We start from the raw sequence: 16800 nt of genomic DNA, 5'->3' as shown, positions 1-16800 counted from the left end.
CTACCTTTTGTTTCACATTTTATTCATTTTTTTGTTTTATTTAAAACTTATGAGACTACATGTTCATTTGTGATCAATTTTGATTGAAGACTTGTTCTTGGAAATTCAAGTATTGTGTTGTGTACCAATAAAAATATTTCTCTGTATGCAGCTGGAAACAGACACTCATGGTACCGTGGTTTATTTACTCATCTACATGTACGTGTATGGCGGCATAGAAATATGCCCTTTAAATGGGGCCAAACACTCATGTGTGGGTCTTAATGTGATCTTTGGCAAGTTACGATACACTGTTGTCCAGAAAGGAATGCCCATACATGTAAATGTGTACCACCTTCATAAGGGTAATTCCAGAAATTAAGGATCCATTTTTTTTTTCGTGTCCGTGTCACATCTGACATATGATTTTGTAGGTTCAGAACACATTTTCTAATTTCCAAGAGTGATGAATTTATGCAAATTACCGGTACCTGCCAAACAAATAATAATAGTTTGAAATAAATTCCGGTGATATTTTCATGTCAAATAACAAAGGTCAGATGTAACAGGGACACAAATATGTCACACTTTTGGACCACTAATTTTATGGTGTCTAATTCTGATCATTGGACTAGTAGTACATTAAAGACCAGACCTTTCTGCAGCTCTGCATTGTGAAGTCATGGTACAATGTGGTTTCTCTTGCAAATTCGGGACCATTTCAGTGCATGTACCAGAAGTACCATCCTAAAATCCAGCAGTGACAACCAAAGATTTTGAGTCTTATTTGGTTTGGCTTACTTCTTAAATTAAAAGAAGCACAACCAAATCAGAAATTACCCACATTACCCATTTTCCGGGGTTGACTGCCTGTACACTGTGGACTAAATTTTACCCTGTAATGACATAAGCTACATGTACACTTTGTCATGCAGTGTTCAGCCGTGATAATGCCTTCAGCAAGTGCTTCAGTCAACTTGAACTAAGAGCATTTGTGCTTGCTACAGTACATTTTTTTCCAGCGTGCATACTGTGCCGCAATGTACATAAATTTACCAGTCCGTGTACATACATGTGTACAGAAAATGAAAGTGTTAATTTTCTTTAAATAAAAAAAAAAGAAAAGAAAAGAAAAGCCATTCCAGGTTGAAAAGGTTGATTATGGTAATATCTGTGACTTTTGTGTCTGAAAACATTTGTATAGAACCATGCCTCTTTGAAAATCTCTTCCCTTCCAAATGCAGATTCAGTGCAGACATTACACATATACATGTACATGTACGTACATTGTGTTGACCGATTGAACTGCTTCAAGTCCAGACTGTATTTTGAAAGGGAGGGGGGTGCAGATGAAACATTGGGGGCTCCATGTACTGTAGAACGTATTTAGAAACCTGTACCATGCTACAGTACATAGGTGTACCGGTATATGTACATAGAAATATATTTTGAATGCTGTGTTTTGTCTTTTCTTCCATCTGCTTGTACTGGTACATGTACCCCTTCTATTGCATCTTCTTATCATTTTGATGAGAAATGTAGCCATCTGTTTGAGTGGATTCCAAAAATTCCATTTTATGCTCCTAATGTACAGTGTACAGCTGTCTTGAGTGTGAATGTACATGTAATGCTTATCATTTGATTTTGAGTGATGACCTTTTTACATTCACATGAGGATACATACCAGGTACACTGTTACCTGCTGTTATCCTCGCCTATTTTTTGTTCTTGTCCCAGTTGTCTATCTCTAACATTCTCAGTATAAAGGCAGGTTTGGATTACTTGCCTCTTAAAGCCCACACAGTTACACGATACCCTAGTGTGAAGTACACCCATGTATTCGGCTTGCATCATGAGTCATCATTTCCATGCCCAGTATCAATTGGCTGTGCATTGATGCTGATAAGGTTGCGGACATGGATGTGGCTTTCTGTGAGTTGTGTCTTGAGCCATCATCACAGCCCAATATTTGCACACTTGATTTGCCTGGGGCAGAGTTTTCAGGTCTGTTTCTTGGGATCAATGGAGGGATGTCAATTTGTCACTAATCGGTTGCTCTCATTTCACACCAAGCTGCACACTTTAGCATTTATGAGGAACTGCATTATTGCTTGGAGTGGGCAATCAAGGATAATGCACAAATATGGACAAGCAGATTTTTAAAACTGATCTACGTGTACGTGTTAAATTGTGTGTACATGTTTGTTAGAGATTGTAGTGTGACACGTTGACTAGATGCTTCAGATTGTTTTAAATGATGATGGAAATTGTGATAAATGAGAGGAATTACATGTACATGTATGACCAATCAGTTTGAACCAAAATGAATTAATAGAATCAAAATGTGAGCTCAATGAAACTACTAGTAATTGGTAAAGTGCAATCTCCTCAAATTCAAGTTAACAAGATTTTTGTTTCCTGACTGTTCTGAATTCTTTTTTGTTATTGTTATTATATGATAATGTGCTGGCAGTCAGCGTGTACAATAAATGTACAATAAATGTATGGCAGTCAGCATGACAAAGTTCACAGCACTCGGAGCAAAATTCACAAGACAGTGCTGCTGAATAGTACAGTAAAACTGTACATGTGAGCACCATGGTTTAAGGTGTTTTTGCACAGATGTACCAACATAAGTTGGATCAAATGTTCCTGTGTCATTTCTTTTTTTTTATGAGATGAAAAATGAAAGGGGTATCTGGTCACTTTTTTCCCTTGGACCTAAATGTACATATTTATGAACATTATCTACTCATTCACTGCATTTATCTTGAACTGAAGTCACTGAACTTTATTGACATCAAACCTTTACGTTCATGAACAGTTGACATGTACAATGTACATGTGCATGCATGTACAGCATGAATGATGTGTGCCAGAGTGCATACGTGTACTCACTGTCATTATACATGTGCATGTACATTGTATGTATTGTATGTCTCTGTGTGATTGAGATATTTCAATTATGTATGTGATTGATGATGCATGTACCAAAATAGTAACAAATGACAAAACAAAAACAAACACAAAACATAAAAAAGAAAAAAAACTTTGCAATGATTTACATGTAGTGTTCATTGATGGTGTACATGTACCGGTACATGGTAATCTGTTTTGGGTGTTGGCCATTGAAAATACCTGGAAGCATGGCTGCTCTGCAAATGGACACCAGGTGTTAAGAGAAAACTGACTCTTCTGTCACAGGCTTCTGTATCTGATTAAATGCTACAATGTGCTGGCTGGTTGCAATCTACCAGGAATGGTTGAAAAGAAAATCAACACTGAATATCAGAAATTACATATGGATCAAATTGTATAACTGAAGTGCCACATGCTTCCATTGAGACAAGCTTAAACAAGTACAGTACATGAACCGGTAAGTAAAGAACTGATTTAGAGAAAATTTTATAAAATTGCTTCATGAAGATCTATATCTTATGTAGTACTGTCTTTCCTTCATGTGTGGATATGTATTTTATGCCTATAAAGCCAGTTTAGATACATGTATAAAGTGTACATACACCGAGTGCTACATGTCTGATGTCAGTGTTATTCATGTAGTTGAGTCCACCGCTTACAAGTCTGAGTCCTCTTGGTTCAAGTCTCGGTCTGAAAAATCAGCATCTGAGTCCGTAAAAATTTGAGTCTGGGTCCTCTAATAAACCAAATGTACATGAACATTCAACAAACTTGGCACAAAACCTGAATGGAAATGCATTAGGTACATGTACAAACTGTGGAGAAATTTGGTCCAATGAATATGATCAGTAATAAAAAATCTCAACCAAAAATGGACTAGTATAATTGCTAGGTATTTTGTAGTGCCACAGTTGTATACATTTGAAGTAATCTCCAAATACTACACAAAATGGAATCAAATCTACTCAGAAGCTACCATACAATTTGTAGAAAAATTTACTGAAAAAAATCATCGTAGGGCATAAGTAATATTTCTTGCCGTAAAAATGTCTGTATAAACTAATTCCTTAAGTTAATTTGGCAATGATACAGAGGTACCATATATTTTAAGTTTTCACTTAATTTACATATTTTATGATGAAAAGGTGCTGACAACAACAGAATGGTCATTTTGGTACTCATGTGGGTCTTGGGCTGCCTGAGTCCTTGAGTCTGAGTTCTTTTTTCAACCCTCCTTCTGCTTTAACTGTCAAGAACAGTCAAAAATCCTTTCCACTTGATTTCTCCCAGTACACAGACACATATGGGAAATTTAACCGATATGACAACTGTGTCAAGACTGTATCTTTGCATAGGAGGGTTTTAATTTGATGGGATAAGGTGACCATCAGACCAGTCTTTGACTTCAGCTGCATTGCTAAGGAAGTTAGGATTTGTTGAACATGTATTAATTTTTTTTTCAAGATGTATTTTTGCATTGGGGAGATGTTAATTTATATAATGGGTTTTGCCCTTACCCAACGTATATATTGATAAACACTGTATATTCAGTGTTTGTCAGAGAGCTGGTGAAAAAAGTCGCAAGCTTACTTGGGTGGGACTCGAACCCACGACCTCCTGCTTACTTGTGCAGACGTCTTAACCACTTGACCACCGAGCTTGCTGGGGTTGGCTGGCCGGTCCGAGTCAGGTGAAGCAGCGGGTACTGCGAACTATTTTCAAGATGTATTTTTCAAGATGTATTTTTGCATTGGGAAGATGTTAATTTATATAACGGGTTTTACCCTTACCCAACGTATGTATTAATAAACACTGTGGGTTCGAGTCCCACCCGAGTAAGCTTGTGACGTTTTTCGCAAGCTCTCGGACAAGCACTTAGCATACAGTGTTTATTAATATATACGTTGAGTAAGGGCAAAACCTGTTATCTTAATTTTGGCCAAATTGATCGTTGGTAGTTGGACAAGTCTCTTCAGTAAAACGAGTTACTCTTCCTAAGACACATCTTAGCATTTCATGAAATTAGCCCCAGGTCCAAGTCCTGCAACATTGGTACGAGTACAATCTATATTGTATAAAATGTTAGAGAGTGTTGCATGACTATAGGTGTTTTTCATTTTTTTGTCCTCAAAAGAAATGTACAGTGTCTACCGGGGTATTTGCACATGTAAAATGTACATGTAATAATTATAATAATAATAATGAAGTTTTAATGCGCCAGCTTCAGCAACATGCTGTTTAAAGGCATTCTTACTAAAAGATGTGTAAAAACATATGTACATTGTACCTACACGTACACGTACATGTACATGTGTATGTGATGGTGTTAATGTGCATCACTCACACCTGCAAAAAGGGAGGGGGTAATTTTGCCAAGCTTCAGAAGTAAACCTTCAGACCAACCAAATAAATTCAATTTAAGTGTGATAATTCATTCCAAAGGGTGCAGCATGCTTTATGAATATTCAGCAGTGTTTTGAAACAAAAGTTCAATGTATGAAGCAATTAGGAGTTACCAGGTTTGCTACAATGTAGCAGGTGAAAGATTGACACTTTAAGGTGCTCAGAATGACATCTGAGCGACTTGGTTTCAGACACCATTCTTCTCATGAGCCGAAACCAGTGCAAAATGTATATGAAAGTTCGTCTGTCTGAAAGCAAAAGTTAATTGGCTCGACCCGAGTCGTTCTTACATGTACTAGTTGGTTCGGCGCGACTCTAGAATGCCTGTCTGAAATGGGTGTTAAACACTTTCCAGGTGTCACATGAAATATAGACTCCTATGAAATCTGGTCCCTTGGTTGTATTGGTTGGACATTCACAAATTCACTTATTTATGTTGGGCCAGTGAGTATACGTTTTGAGAGTCCCATTCACACTTCACTAGTTCATTGTGTTTGACACGTCTTCAAGAAGTACATGTATGCACCACACATACCGGTATGCCACATAAAGATATTGTTTATGATTACTCTCAAGCAGCATACTGGTACAACCTGTACCACTTCCATAACATGGCCAGAGGAGTGTTGGGAAAAAAAACTAAAGTAAAATGGTGAAACAAAAATTTACATATTTGTAAAAACTGTTTGTTGCTTTCTTGATTCAACATGTACATGTAGCAGTATTTATAACGTGCGTGTAACTGTATGCTTGTACATGTACATGTATCATGTGTGCACTTGTTCAGTGAAGTGGGCCTGATTTACTGTCTACATGTATACATATAGTCACAATTACATGTTCATTGTTTTATTTTGGACTCTCTAATCAAACCAAGTACATTGAGCTTGCTGTTTGTTTGAATATTCACTGGAAAACTATTGTGCACCGGGAAAAAAGAAAAAAAATGCAGAATGCATCAATTTCAGCCGTAACAAATTGTTGATTGCATTTCAAGCTGGTGTACTCTGCAATTATTAATTTCTACAACCTGAGGAAATTGATTTTAAAGAAACTTTACTTTATGAAATCAATGCACTTTTTGAACTTCTAAATGAAATTTCCATGAACCAGGTTGCATATTCATACATGTACATATAATTATCAAGAGTATGAACAAGTGCAAATCAGGTGTGTGTGTGTGTTACATTGTATGTAACATACACAGGCATTATTTAGGTTCAGTAAAAATGAGGAAAATATATGTGTGATAAAAGTGTATTTCTAAAACAAAAAGTGAAAGTTGTACAATTTTGAAAGAATGATTTAATTAAACAAAAACATGATCAAAAGGAAAATGATTGTTAGAACAATTATTAGAAAATTGCAGAATGGAGGTTTATTCCATGGACCACTGTTTCAACTTTCATTCATGTCATCGGTGTGTGTAGAGTACAGTGCTTCATATACATGTACGTGTACATGTACCCCCACATGATGGTACAATTACTGCTGCCTGTAACTTCCCCCACTGCATCACAAGATTTGGTTTTTGCTATATTGTTTCAGATTGTCATTAATAAATGATAAACCTGTTCCAGGCATGGTACATTGTACAGTGTTAAATGTGGGCATGGACCAGTAGCTCAGTGATGCACCGGTGTACAGTATACCAGTACATGTATGTGTATTACAAAATGCATGTAATTTCATAATTTAAATTATTAAGGGGCGCACAAAACAAATTTTTGTACATGTACAGTAAGCTTGTTTCTGCAAATGGCCATTCCAGAGAAATCTGTGTAAACACAAGACATGCTGTCTTTGTTTACATTTTCTTAAAATACAATGTATGTACCGTACAGCTTCTTTCTGTAATTTCAGTTGGCGATAATGGTAATAAAGAAAATGGACAATGTAATAAGAACCCCCGTTTGAAATCTGTTTATGTGGAGTCTTCCTTTTCAAAGTCTCATGGCCAACATAAGACAACACTTTACTGGTTGTTATTTGGATGCCCATGCACACGTAGGTGTAGAGTTTCTTCAGTTTTCATGGACTTTTTATATTTTCCCACCAGTACAAACTAGAAAAAACGAACAAAAAAAGTAATTTGATTTTTTTCTTTGGCACCAAGGGAGAAATTGCATTACACTGGATGAGTCATGTTATTGTTTAATGGCCGTGATCTCTCTTGCTGTAGATGAAAAGTGACAAAGTAAAATGTACATGTATATGTTTATCATCTCCTGATAAACACAGCTTGAGGAAGTGCATCCTCGTGGATGGAATGGAATTGCTGTCTTGTGATGCACTGTTTATTTACAATGTCAACCCTACATGATTTGAGATAAATGGATGCTAAAAACTACAAGATAAACTTAATTACTGTCTGTAGTAGCAAGTTCTTTAATTAGCCAAACAGAAATATAGATGCATTTTAAGTTATCTGACCCAACATTGAGATTTATAATGCTGAAACTATACAAAGCTGTATCTTTTTATTTGAAAATGCTATAAGGTGACATTTTAAATAAAATGTGCGATGGAGTGATTTTAAACTGGATACTGTAGAACTTTGCAACATTAATTGACCAAGCACAGACATTGCAGAGGAACACTGCAATAAGCTTTCTTAGAATCACGTTGTGCATGTTTAAATTCTGTATGAAATGTTTGAAATCTTTTTGAAGTTAAGTGAACTGTAAAAGTGAACTTTTTTAACAACAAGGTTGCTTGCTGGCTCATTGCCATACTTATACAACAGGAAATTGCCAAAGAAAATGGAAATATTCAATAGCAAAGTATAAAAATCTAGCAATATTTTGTGCACACACTAGTGCAACATAAACCTTTTCACAAATAAATTCATAGTTACAAATGTATGCGCCCATGTGTTTACAAATGCACAGAATGGCTCCAAGAACACTAAAGGTGTAATTTGCATGTATACTACTTATGATGGAAGGGGCCATACTAAGAAATAGCGATCTCGTGCACACAGGAAAAATCATGATTATTAAGTCTTTTTACAGAGCACTAAAATCCTACTTAGATTAGAAACTAATAGCAAAAACGATTTAATGGGATTTTCTGAAGAGGAAACTGAACTAAGCCGGAAAATACGAGAGAAAATGATCGTCAAAGTCATGCCCCTGTACCTATTCAATAGGCTGCCCACACTTCACATGCATGCACAATTATGAATTTATTAGTGAAAAGGGCTATTGAGGATCAGTGCCTCGGATTACATCTCAGTTTTTCCTTTAATATTCAAATTCATATTAGCATAAAACCACAAAAACTCCAAAAAACAGATAAGAATAGGAAAACAAAAATTCAGAATGAAGTTTATTTAAGGTGCAATTTATGGATTTTAGTAAAATTGTTCTGTTACATGTACATCGTTCCTTTAAGATGGAGTGGCAGGAGCACAATAATTTCCCAGAACTACGTATTTGGCCCATTTTCTACTAACTTCATGCAGCTCATAAATACATAGTGTTAATAAAATAGCTAAGCGTGAGTTAAGTATTGAATTACGTTAATGCTCACTGAGTTCATTTACCGGGTACATGTACATATGTGTGGTAGCTTACAGTATGTCATCATAGTATCTTATGTCCTTTCATACATGTCGTACATGTACATGAAAACGAGACACAAGCAGGTGATCGGTGTTAAAGGAATGCTTTGTCAGAGTTCATTGTGAACTTGTGTCTGTATGGCTTGTATGTTGACAAAGGATACAGTCCTTGCACATGTACACAATGTACATGTATGTTAATGCACCAGTTGTTCCCATTTAACCTAATTTTTATTTTACCATTTTTACAGGCATTTGATGCTTTTTAAAATTTTCTGCTTAAATGCAAATTGCACCTTTTTTGAGCAAAAGTGTGATGTCATTTTAAAAAGAAACCTCAAGGACACAACTACATGTATAGTTGTACCGGGGGTATTTCAGATTGTCTTCCAAAAATGATAACATCAAAGCAATGGCGCCCTCATTTGTCAGGAAAAGCATGGAAAATCTCACCTGTTTAAAAGCGTACACTTTCAATATGCAAAAGCGAAGTCAAATACATATAGTTTTATACACACACATGTATAAGGAAGGTACATGTAATACTGCAGAAAATACTGGTATCATTTAAAGGAAATTAAAGGAAACTTCCTGAGCCTGGAGCCTTGTGTAAGGTTATCATGTACCAGTGTAACTTGTAAACCAAAATTGCTTCTAATACCTACAGTGTACATGTACATTGTAAATATTTCGCAGCTATTGACTTTAATTATGGTATGTACCATGTATGTGTACGTCTATATTATATGTACAGTATATTAGTACATGCACTGCATTTATCCATAGTAACCAGCATAGAAAATACATCCAGCTAATACTTTTGGAAAAGTTACTAATCCATAAAATGTACATGTAGATGTTCTGACATACCGGTACCTACATGTGTGGTCCTATAGACTGTACATGTCCCTCTGCATTACTTTTCTCAGTCTTGTACATGTACTGGGTACCAGGATAAAGGGCTTATTCCAGTGATAGATTTAATTCAGTTAACTTGATGGCATTTCGTCTCCTTTGGGCAAACTTGAAACTTAAAAAATCTGCACACATTCATGTACCTGTGACCTTTGATCTTAGGCTTCCCACAGTACCAGGCAAAAAACTCAGTGTTATGTGATTTGACTCATTCTGTAGCTAAATCCAATATATTGTATATTATACATGGAAAAAACTAGTTGAACACACCCATTGGTGTAAGGATTGTAGTCATGTTAATGTTTGGCATATGCTGATTTGAATGTGGAATATCTGTGTACAGTATATGAATACAGACACCCTGCAAAGCAAATGCCATGCTCAGAATTCATCACTCAGATCCTGAAACTTCATGCAACTTATCTTGGCAGACTGTATTCGCTCAATGTGTTTTTTTAGTGGAGAAATATGTTGTACATGTACGACACCTTGCCAGTGCACAGCATTTCACCAGTACTTGAGTACATGTTTGTGCTGCTGAACACTGACAAATTAACCGGAGTCAGTAGATCAATATTAGTCATGGATTCCTGAGCTCAGGGTACATTGTAGAGTACAATGCTACCTAACATAATCTAAAGGGACTTCAACACATGACTGTGACAATTGATCATTCCTATTTGGCACTGATGTAGTTTAAAGCCACATGCACAGGCACTGCTGTGCTTAAAGGTACCCTGCACATGTGCAGTGTACATGTACTTGCACACTGAGAGGCTACAATTACTGGGACTTTGCATTACATGTACTTGTATAGATTATTTTTATTCAACCAAGTCACAGAGACTGTAAAAATGTTTGGAAAATGAGGACTGCCTCCAATGCCCAGGTTTACTGAAATTAATGTGATTTTGGTCTGTGTACCTGGCTGAAATGCTGGCTAGGCCTTCACCAGGTTAAGTGGACAATTTCTTTTTGTTAAGCAAATTAGGACCAAGTTGTGGAGACATTTCTTTGTCCCCATAATGTTTTCGGTCCTCACAGTATAGGTGAAATATGGCGCATTTGTTCCATGGATTGTCCTGTGGATCAAGTACATGCACTGTACACATACACATATATGAACTGCACGGTTCATATACATGTAATGTAGTCCAGTTGTGTAAATAACCACCCTGTTCTTCTGATGGAAAGGGAAGAAAATACTGGGGGAAGTACGAACTCTGTGTAGGATTTAGTAGTATGACTCAGATGATTTCTTTTTGAGCATGATGCTGAATTCTATTGTGGATTCCAACTGCGAAATGAAACTTGGTTTGGGATTGGCTTTGTTGCATTTTATTTAGTCAGGAATTTGCATGAGGATGTGGTTATCACCACACAGCAGGACTGAGACTCCATTTTCTAAGAGTATTTACAGTAACCCTGTGCTTTATTGGCAACAATGAAAAACCCCACTGGGATACTTAATAGAACTTGCAAAGAATTGTTTGATTGTTGCTGAAAATTGCTGGCTCTGCGGTGCTTGTATAAGTTCAGTCATGGTTCAACACATATTTTAGCCACAGTACAGGTAACTGCTCAGCACTGGTGACAGAAGTGAGGGAGGGACCACAGACACTTTTTGACTTGGGGGGTAATGGGTCCCCCACTTTTGGCAGGCACTTTAATGGCTGATGCCTGCTGGTCTCATAAATGCCCCCCCCCTTGAAAATCATTGCACTGCTGTTGCTGCTCAGTACATCAGCAACTCTGAATTGTTGGGAGAAATTTATCATTATACTTGAATACTTTGAAAATTAGTCAGGTGGGGAGGAAACAGAAAGGTGTTGTAAACAACAATAATTTTGGACAGTTTGGGAAACCTGCTTGATGTTCTCAGTGCCCTGAAGTGAAATGTACATGTAGATGAAAATGCAGTTTTAATTGTTTTCATTCATTGCTTAACGTTACATACCGGTGGAAAGCACCAGATGTGTTTTATTCATTGTAAGCAATTTCTGTTTACCAAGTCGATGTACCCAGTTTGCGTTATTCATTCATCAAAACACTACCAGAATCAGAGTGTCACTGCATTGAAATAGCTTGGAGGATGCACATACATGTACATGTACCAGTAATGTAAAGCATGTTTTGGTAATGGAAAAGCATTCTGCTACATGTAGCCTGTAAATTCACTTGTTACTAAATTTGTTGACATTCTTACATGTATTTCATCACATTGGACAAGATGGAAATATGACTGTTACTTAAAGTGATTTTCATGCATGGATCATTTTGATTTTTATACCAACATGCATGCTTGTACTGGTATGCGTGTACGTCAACGTTGCATGTACTGTGCGTGTACTCGTATGTGCATGCACTGACTATTTAATCTACAAGTAACCTGGAATTTGATTTCCAACCGTTTGGATTTTTTATTAAGAATTTACTTATCCATCTTATCACTTGTTTGTTCAGGAGAAAGTGAGAAGAGGCATACTTTTTGCTTAAAATAACTACAACGTCTTGTGAAGAAGCCATGGAGCATCTGCAGCATCATTCAACCCTTGTTAAATTTTGTAACATGAATATAATTACAGTGTATACATAGTTACTGGTGTTTGGGTCATTCTGTGAATTCAGGATCCAAAAGTCTGACATTTTTGTGTCCCCATTACCCTGGACCTGTGCAATTTGACATTGAAATACCATTATCATTGAAAGTGAATCCGAACTAGTTTTATTTTTTGGCTGGTTATTTCCATTACTTACCATAATGCCCATGGAAATTAAGGAATGTGTTCGAAACCTACAAAATCACATTTCAAATCTGACACAGACACAGAAAAAATTGGACCCTAAATGTATAACATACACTGTACATGTAACCTATTCTTGATTGTGTTTCATGTATACATGGACATTGTACATGTGTGTATTGCAAGTGCTGCACAGAGCATCAAACTAGTAGCTCCATAATCCATTTGACCCTGTATGTAGATCTGTATAATTTGGGATTGGATCTTGAATCAGTCCACTGTGGTTGTGACCACATACTCTGCATAATGCTCGGTTATGCATACTTGAATGGCTGGCAAGCATCTGGAATGATAACCTTGGCCTTCTCAAAACTACATGTACGGTTACTACAAGGGTACATGTGCAAAATCATCTTATGATTGATACATGTACATACATGTGTACATGTACATGTACTGTACATGTGTACGTTCTAACCCAGTTCCTTTAAACTGAGGTTGTCCTAGTACGTGCAGGGGCTACTTCACCATATACCAGTATGATGAGAAAAAGAGTTAGTGTACTGAAAAGTTGGTTTGATATCATGTAATTCACATGCTGTCATTCATCATCCCTTGTGTCGATACCGGTATGTGGATAGCAGTAACATCCTGCTTCTTTTATCCAGAAGCTGTTGAGGAACAAGGTACTTTTTGGGTGAGATGAAGTTGAGGAGTTAAACACCTTTTTTGGTGGGGGCGGGGATGGGCATGTATGTACATGTGCCAGTGCCTACCACTGTGCAGTGGTAGTTGCACCATGGACAGTCCACTTGTACTTTCAAAGCAAGAACAGTAAACAAAAATACTAGTTTTGAAACAATGCGTATTCGATAATAGTACTAAATTCATAAATTGTACCGATCTTTGACCATTTTCAAACTTTCCTTCACTTTCCAGCTCTCCATTCATCGTACCGCACAAGTGTATCTCACATTAATACCTCCTCAGTTTGAAGTTGCATTTCATTTGTGTGACCTCGATGTTCCCGATCACTTAAGTACATACCGGTACATGTACATACTGCTTATGTGTACACGTATGACAGTTTAAACTCGGTGTGCCGTAGAAATTTCAGAGGCAGTAAACGAAGTGACTACAAATTGCAGCATTGAAAGGACACATATATTTGCATGTGGTACTTTGTTGTTCAGTTGTTTAGGAATCTCAAGGATCTACAATAATGCAATGAATTTTAAGCTTTAAGCATTCTGTGTACATGTGCATAGTCCACATTGATGGTATTGATTTGGCTGGTTACAAGGTCAAGGCTTACTGGGTGATTATCCCAGTGAGTAATACTAGAATTTTCCTTGCATTGTTTTGTATTGCTGCAAGGAAAACAAACACGGCAGAAGGTTTGTGTATACATACAGACAATGAGCCTGGCCAGACACTGAACAGCCGAATGTAAACACGAAACAAAATACCACAAATCCTACCTTTCAAGTAAATCACACTCACACACAAAAACAGCACCGTGCACTAGAATAGCAAAGTGTAAAACACCCAATGTGTGTGCCCAAGTGTGCTCTTTCTCAGTCTGTCTTTTAATATTATGACAACACTCTTGACTTGACTTCATGAGAAAACACAGGTGCTAAGAAAGATGAGACAATACATGTACATGCACATGCACTCCTTAAGTTACAAGTAAAATAGCTGGTACCATACATGTTCATTATATTTGTACAAAGTAAATCAGTGGACAAAACAAAAAGGTTCAAATTTGCAGTGTTTGAAATGTTACCCTCTGAATGATTTTTATTTACATGTGCAGTACACGTAAGAAATCTCTTCATACCGGTAGATCCATTCACTTGTGCATAGTGTACATTACATTGTACATGTAGTCTAATTGTGATACCCATGCAATTGTTTTGCCTGCCAAGAATGAGGATAAAAGTCACCATAGAAATGGGCCATGCGAGTGCAACCTCTTGTAGTATTTAGTCGTCTTAGTCATAGTTACATGTAAATTAATGTTATTTGTGGAATTGGAATAAAATATTTAACTTGTAGAATATTCGTGCAAATACAGATGTGTGTTGCTTTCAAGGGTTCCTTTCAAGCAGTTCCTCGTTCAGTTTTCACATGACCTTTTTGTGTGGTTTGCTGGATGTATTTTTCTCCAAATTGCATGTTTTTATCACTCACTGTACTCTTGTAGTTCATGGAAGGATAGAGCGAGAACAATGATAAAGAGATCATTTATGAAGAAAAGCTCAGCCAAGAAAATGCCCAAATTAGCTTGCGCACAATACAAACGGAGGTTGGTCAGTTGCAATGGAGGCTTTTATTCTTGCATTTTATTAAACTGTCCATTGGTGAAGACAGGAAACTGAACTGACCTTTCAGTATGAAAAATGTACACTTGCCCACCTTGAATGCTTGTTTACTTGTACTCTGAGTATGTTATTCAGCTTGAAGGACATGCTACATGCTAAAATGTAGGGGAACAATTCCCTGAAAGCAAATGTTTTGCTACCTTAAAAACCCATAATTGTATCGGAGCTTTGTGGTTTTAATATACATGTACATGTAAGTTCCTAGCCAGAATGATGAATGTTTTGCTTCTAGTTGGACATGTATTTCCCAAGCATAAAACTATGATGTGTATAGGTACATTATACATGTATCATACATGTACTCCAGTGAATACATGTACATGTATATCTGGTGTACAGTAAACTATTAGCAGAGTTAAAGATATTCACATTTGTTGGTCAACAGAGGGAGCTATTTAGCTGCACTGTTTTGCAAGGTACTCTCCAGTCTATTTAATTATTACCCTGCACATGTACATACCACAGAGCCACTGTAGCCATGTAGGTTTGATGATTAATGAATGCTGACCAATTTGATTTATAAACACAGTTACCAGTAGCACCAAATTAATTGTGTTTGTGCATCCCCTGCACTGTTCATACTGGTAGTTGATGTACTGGCACATACATGTACATGTACAAGTACATGTTACTCTACACACACACACATGTGTGAAGCATGATACTGTTCAGCTGAAGCTGCACAGTTACATGTACATGATGTGGTTGCTGTGCAGGAGAATAAATGTGCTCTGTCCTCTTCATAATGCAAGATTAGCCTTGATTAAAAACTGAGTAAATGTTAGGGTGAATTATCACATGTCACGCAAATGCGCTTGTTGATGTCTCTTCATGTTCTTCATGAATTACAAGTATATTGCCCCAACTATATAGACCGCATTTGTTCCTTCTGTGATGAGACTTACTTAACAATGTACATGTGCAAGTTTTACAGTATGCAAGTTCTATAAACTTATCACCAAATGTAAAACACTTTGTTAAACAAATGTAAGTTTGATCTTTGCAGTTTCAGGTTAATATTCTGATCGTTTGATTAAAAATTCCCTTCAAAATGGGTTACAAAATGATGAGTAACATACATGTTTATTTCAAGTTCCATTTTATATCTGATCGTTTGATTAAAAATTCCCTTCAAAATGGGTTACAAAATGATGAGTAACATACATGTTTATTTCAAGTTCCATTTTATATCTGATCGTTTGATTAAAAATTCCCTTCAAAATGGGTTACAAAATGATGAATAACATACATGTTTATTTCAAGTTCCATTTTATAAAAGCTGAAGCATCTAGAAGCCAACTAGATTGAGGTCTGTCACATTAAGGGTAAATTAAATTTTCAAAGTAAAATTTATCATCCTGAGAAGACATGATATTCTCAGCCCTTCAGTACATTTTATCAGCATCATTCAAATCTCCTCATTCTTTTCATGTGTAGCCCATTTGCCAAGCTGTTGTGCATGTACATGTAGTCTGGTAACATTTTGTCTGTGCATTATTCACTTCCTGGATCACTGATGGTACATTGCATTTGTGAACTTGATGTTGTCCTCAGTTGTTTTCTCGGATTCCAATTTTTCAGTTGCCACAAGTTATGGCTATTAATACATGTACAAGTGAACACAGTGTACGGGTATGTAAGGCATGTTGGCTAACAATACATGTACATGTAAGTCAGACCCCACTGCTTTTTTAGGTTAACATCATTTCACAAGCTCAAAGCTTTATGCTTTAAGGGGGAGAGGTTGGGGGCAGTGGCACTTTCAAAACTGATAAAGGGTAAGAGCAATGCTATTATTTCACCACAGCCCTTGAAAAATACACCTTTGTGTTTCCATTGACCTTGTTTTTAATTTTTGTTTTGCTATTTCTAAAAAGTAATTTAGTCC

The 16800-nt window shown here is 36.7% G+C and overlaps 1 protein-coding gene across 8 annotated transcripts in view; it reads left to right on the top strand.

Moving 5' to 3' along the window:
- LOC110974929 (uncharacterized) overlaps positions 1-16800 on the top strand; it is a 115236-nt gene that overhangs the window by 1727 nt on the left and 96709 nt on the right. For 2 of the 8 annotated variants that reach the window (XM_087135982.1, XM_087135980.1), the window contains exon 1: positions 3057-3355. The exons of the other annotated variants lie outside the window; for them this stretch is intronic. In XM_087135982.1, the coding sequence (XP_086992108.1) occupies positions 3348-3355 (8 nt within the window). In that variant the 5' untranslated portion in view covers positions 3057-3347. Of the gene's footprint in view, positions 1-3056; positions 3356-16800 lie in introns of those variants that run through there. 8 annotated transcript variants of the gene reach the window in all.

This window comes from Acanthaster planci, linkage group LG04, assembly GCF_054643075.1.
Source record: "Acanthaster planci isolate LZ-2023a linkage group LG04, COTS_SCS, whole genome shotgun sequence".
NCBI lineage: Eukaryota > Metazoa > Echinodermata > Asteroidea > Valvatida > Acanthasteridae > Acanthaster > Acanthaster planci.
Note: the sequence above shows the minus strand (reverse complement) of the source record. Positions and strands in the feature narration are given on the sequence as shown.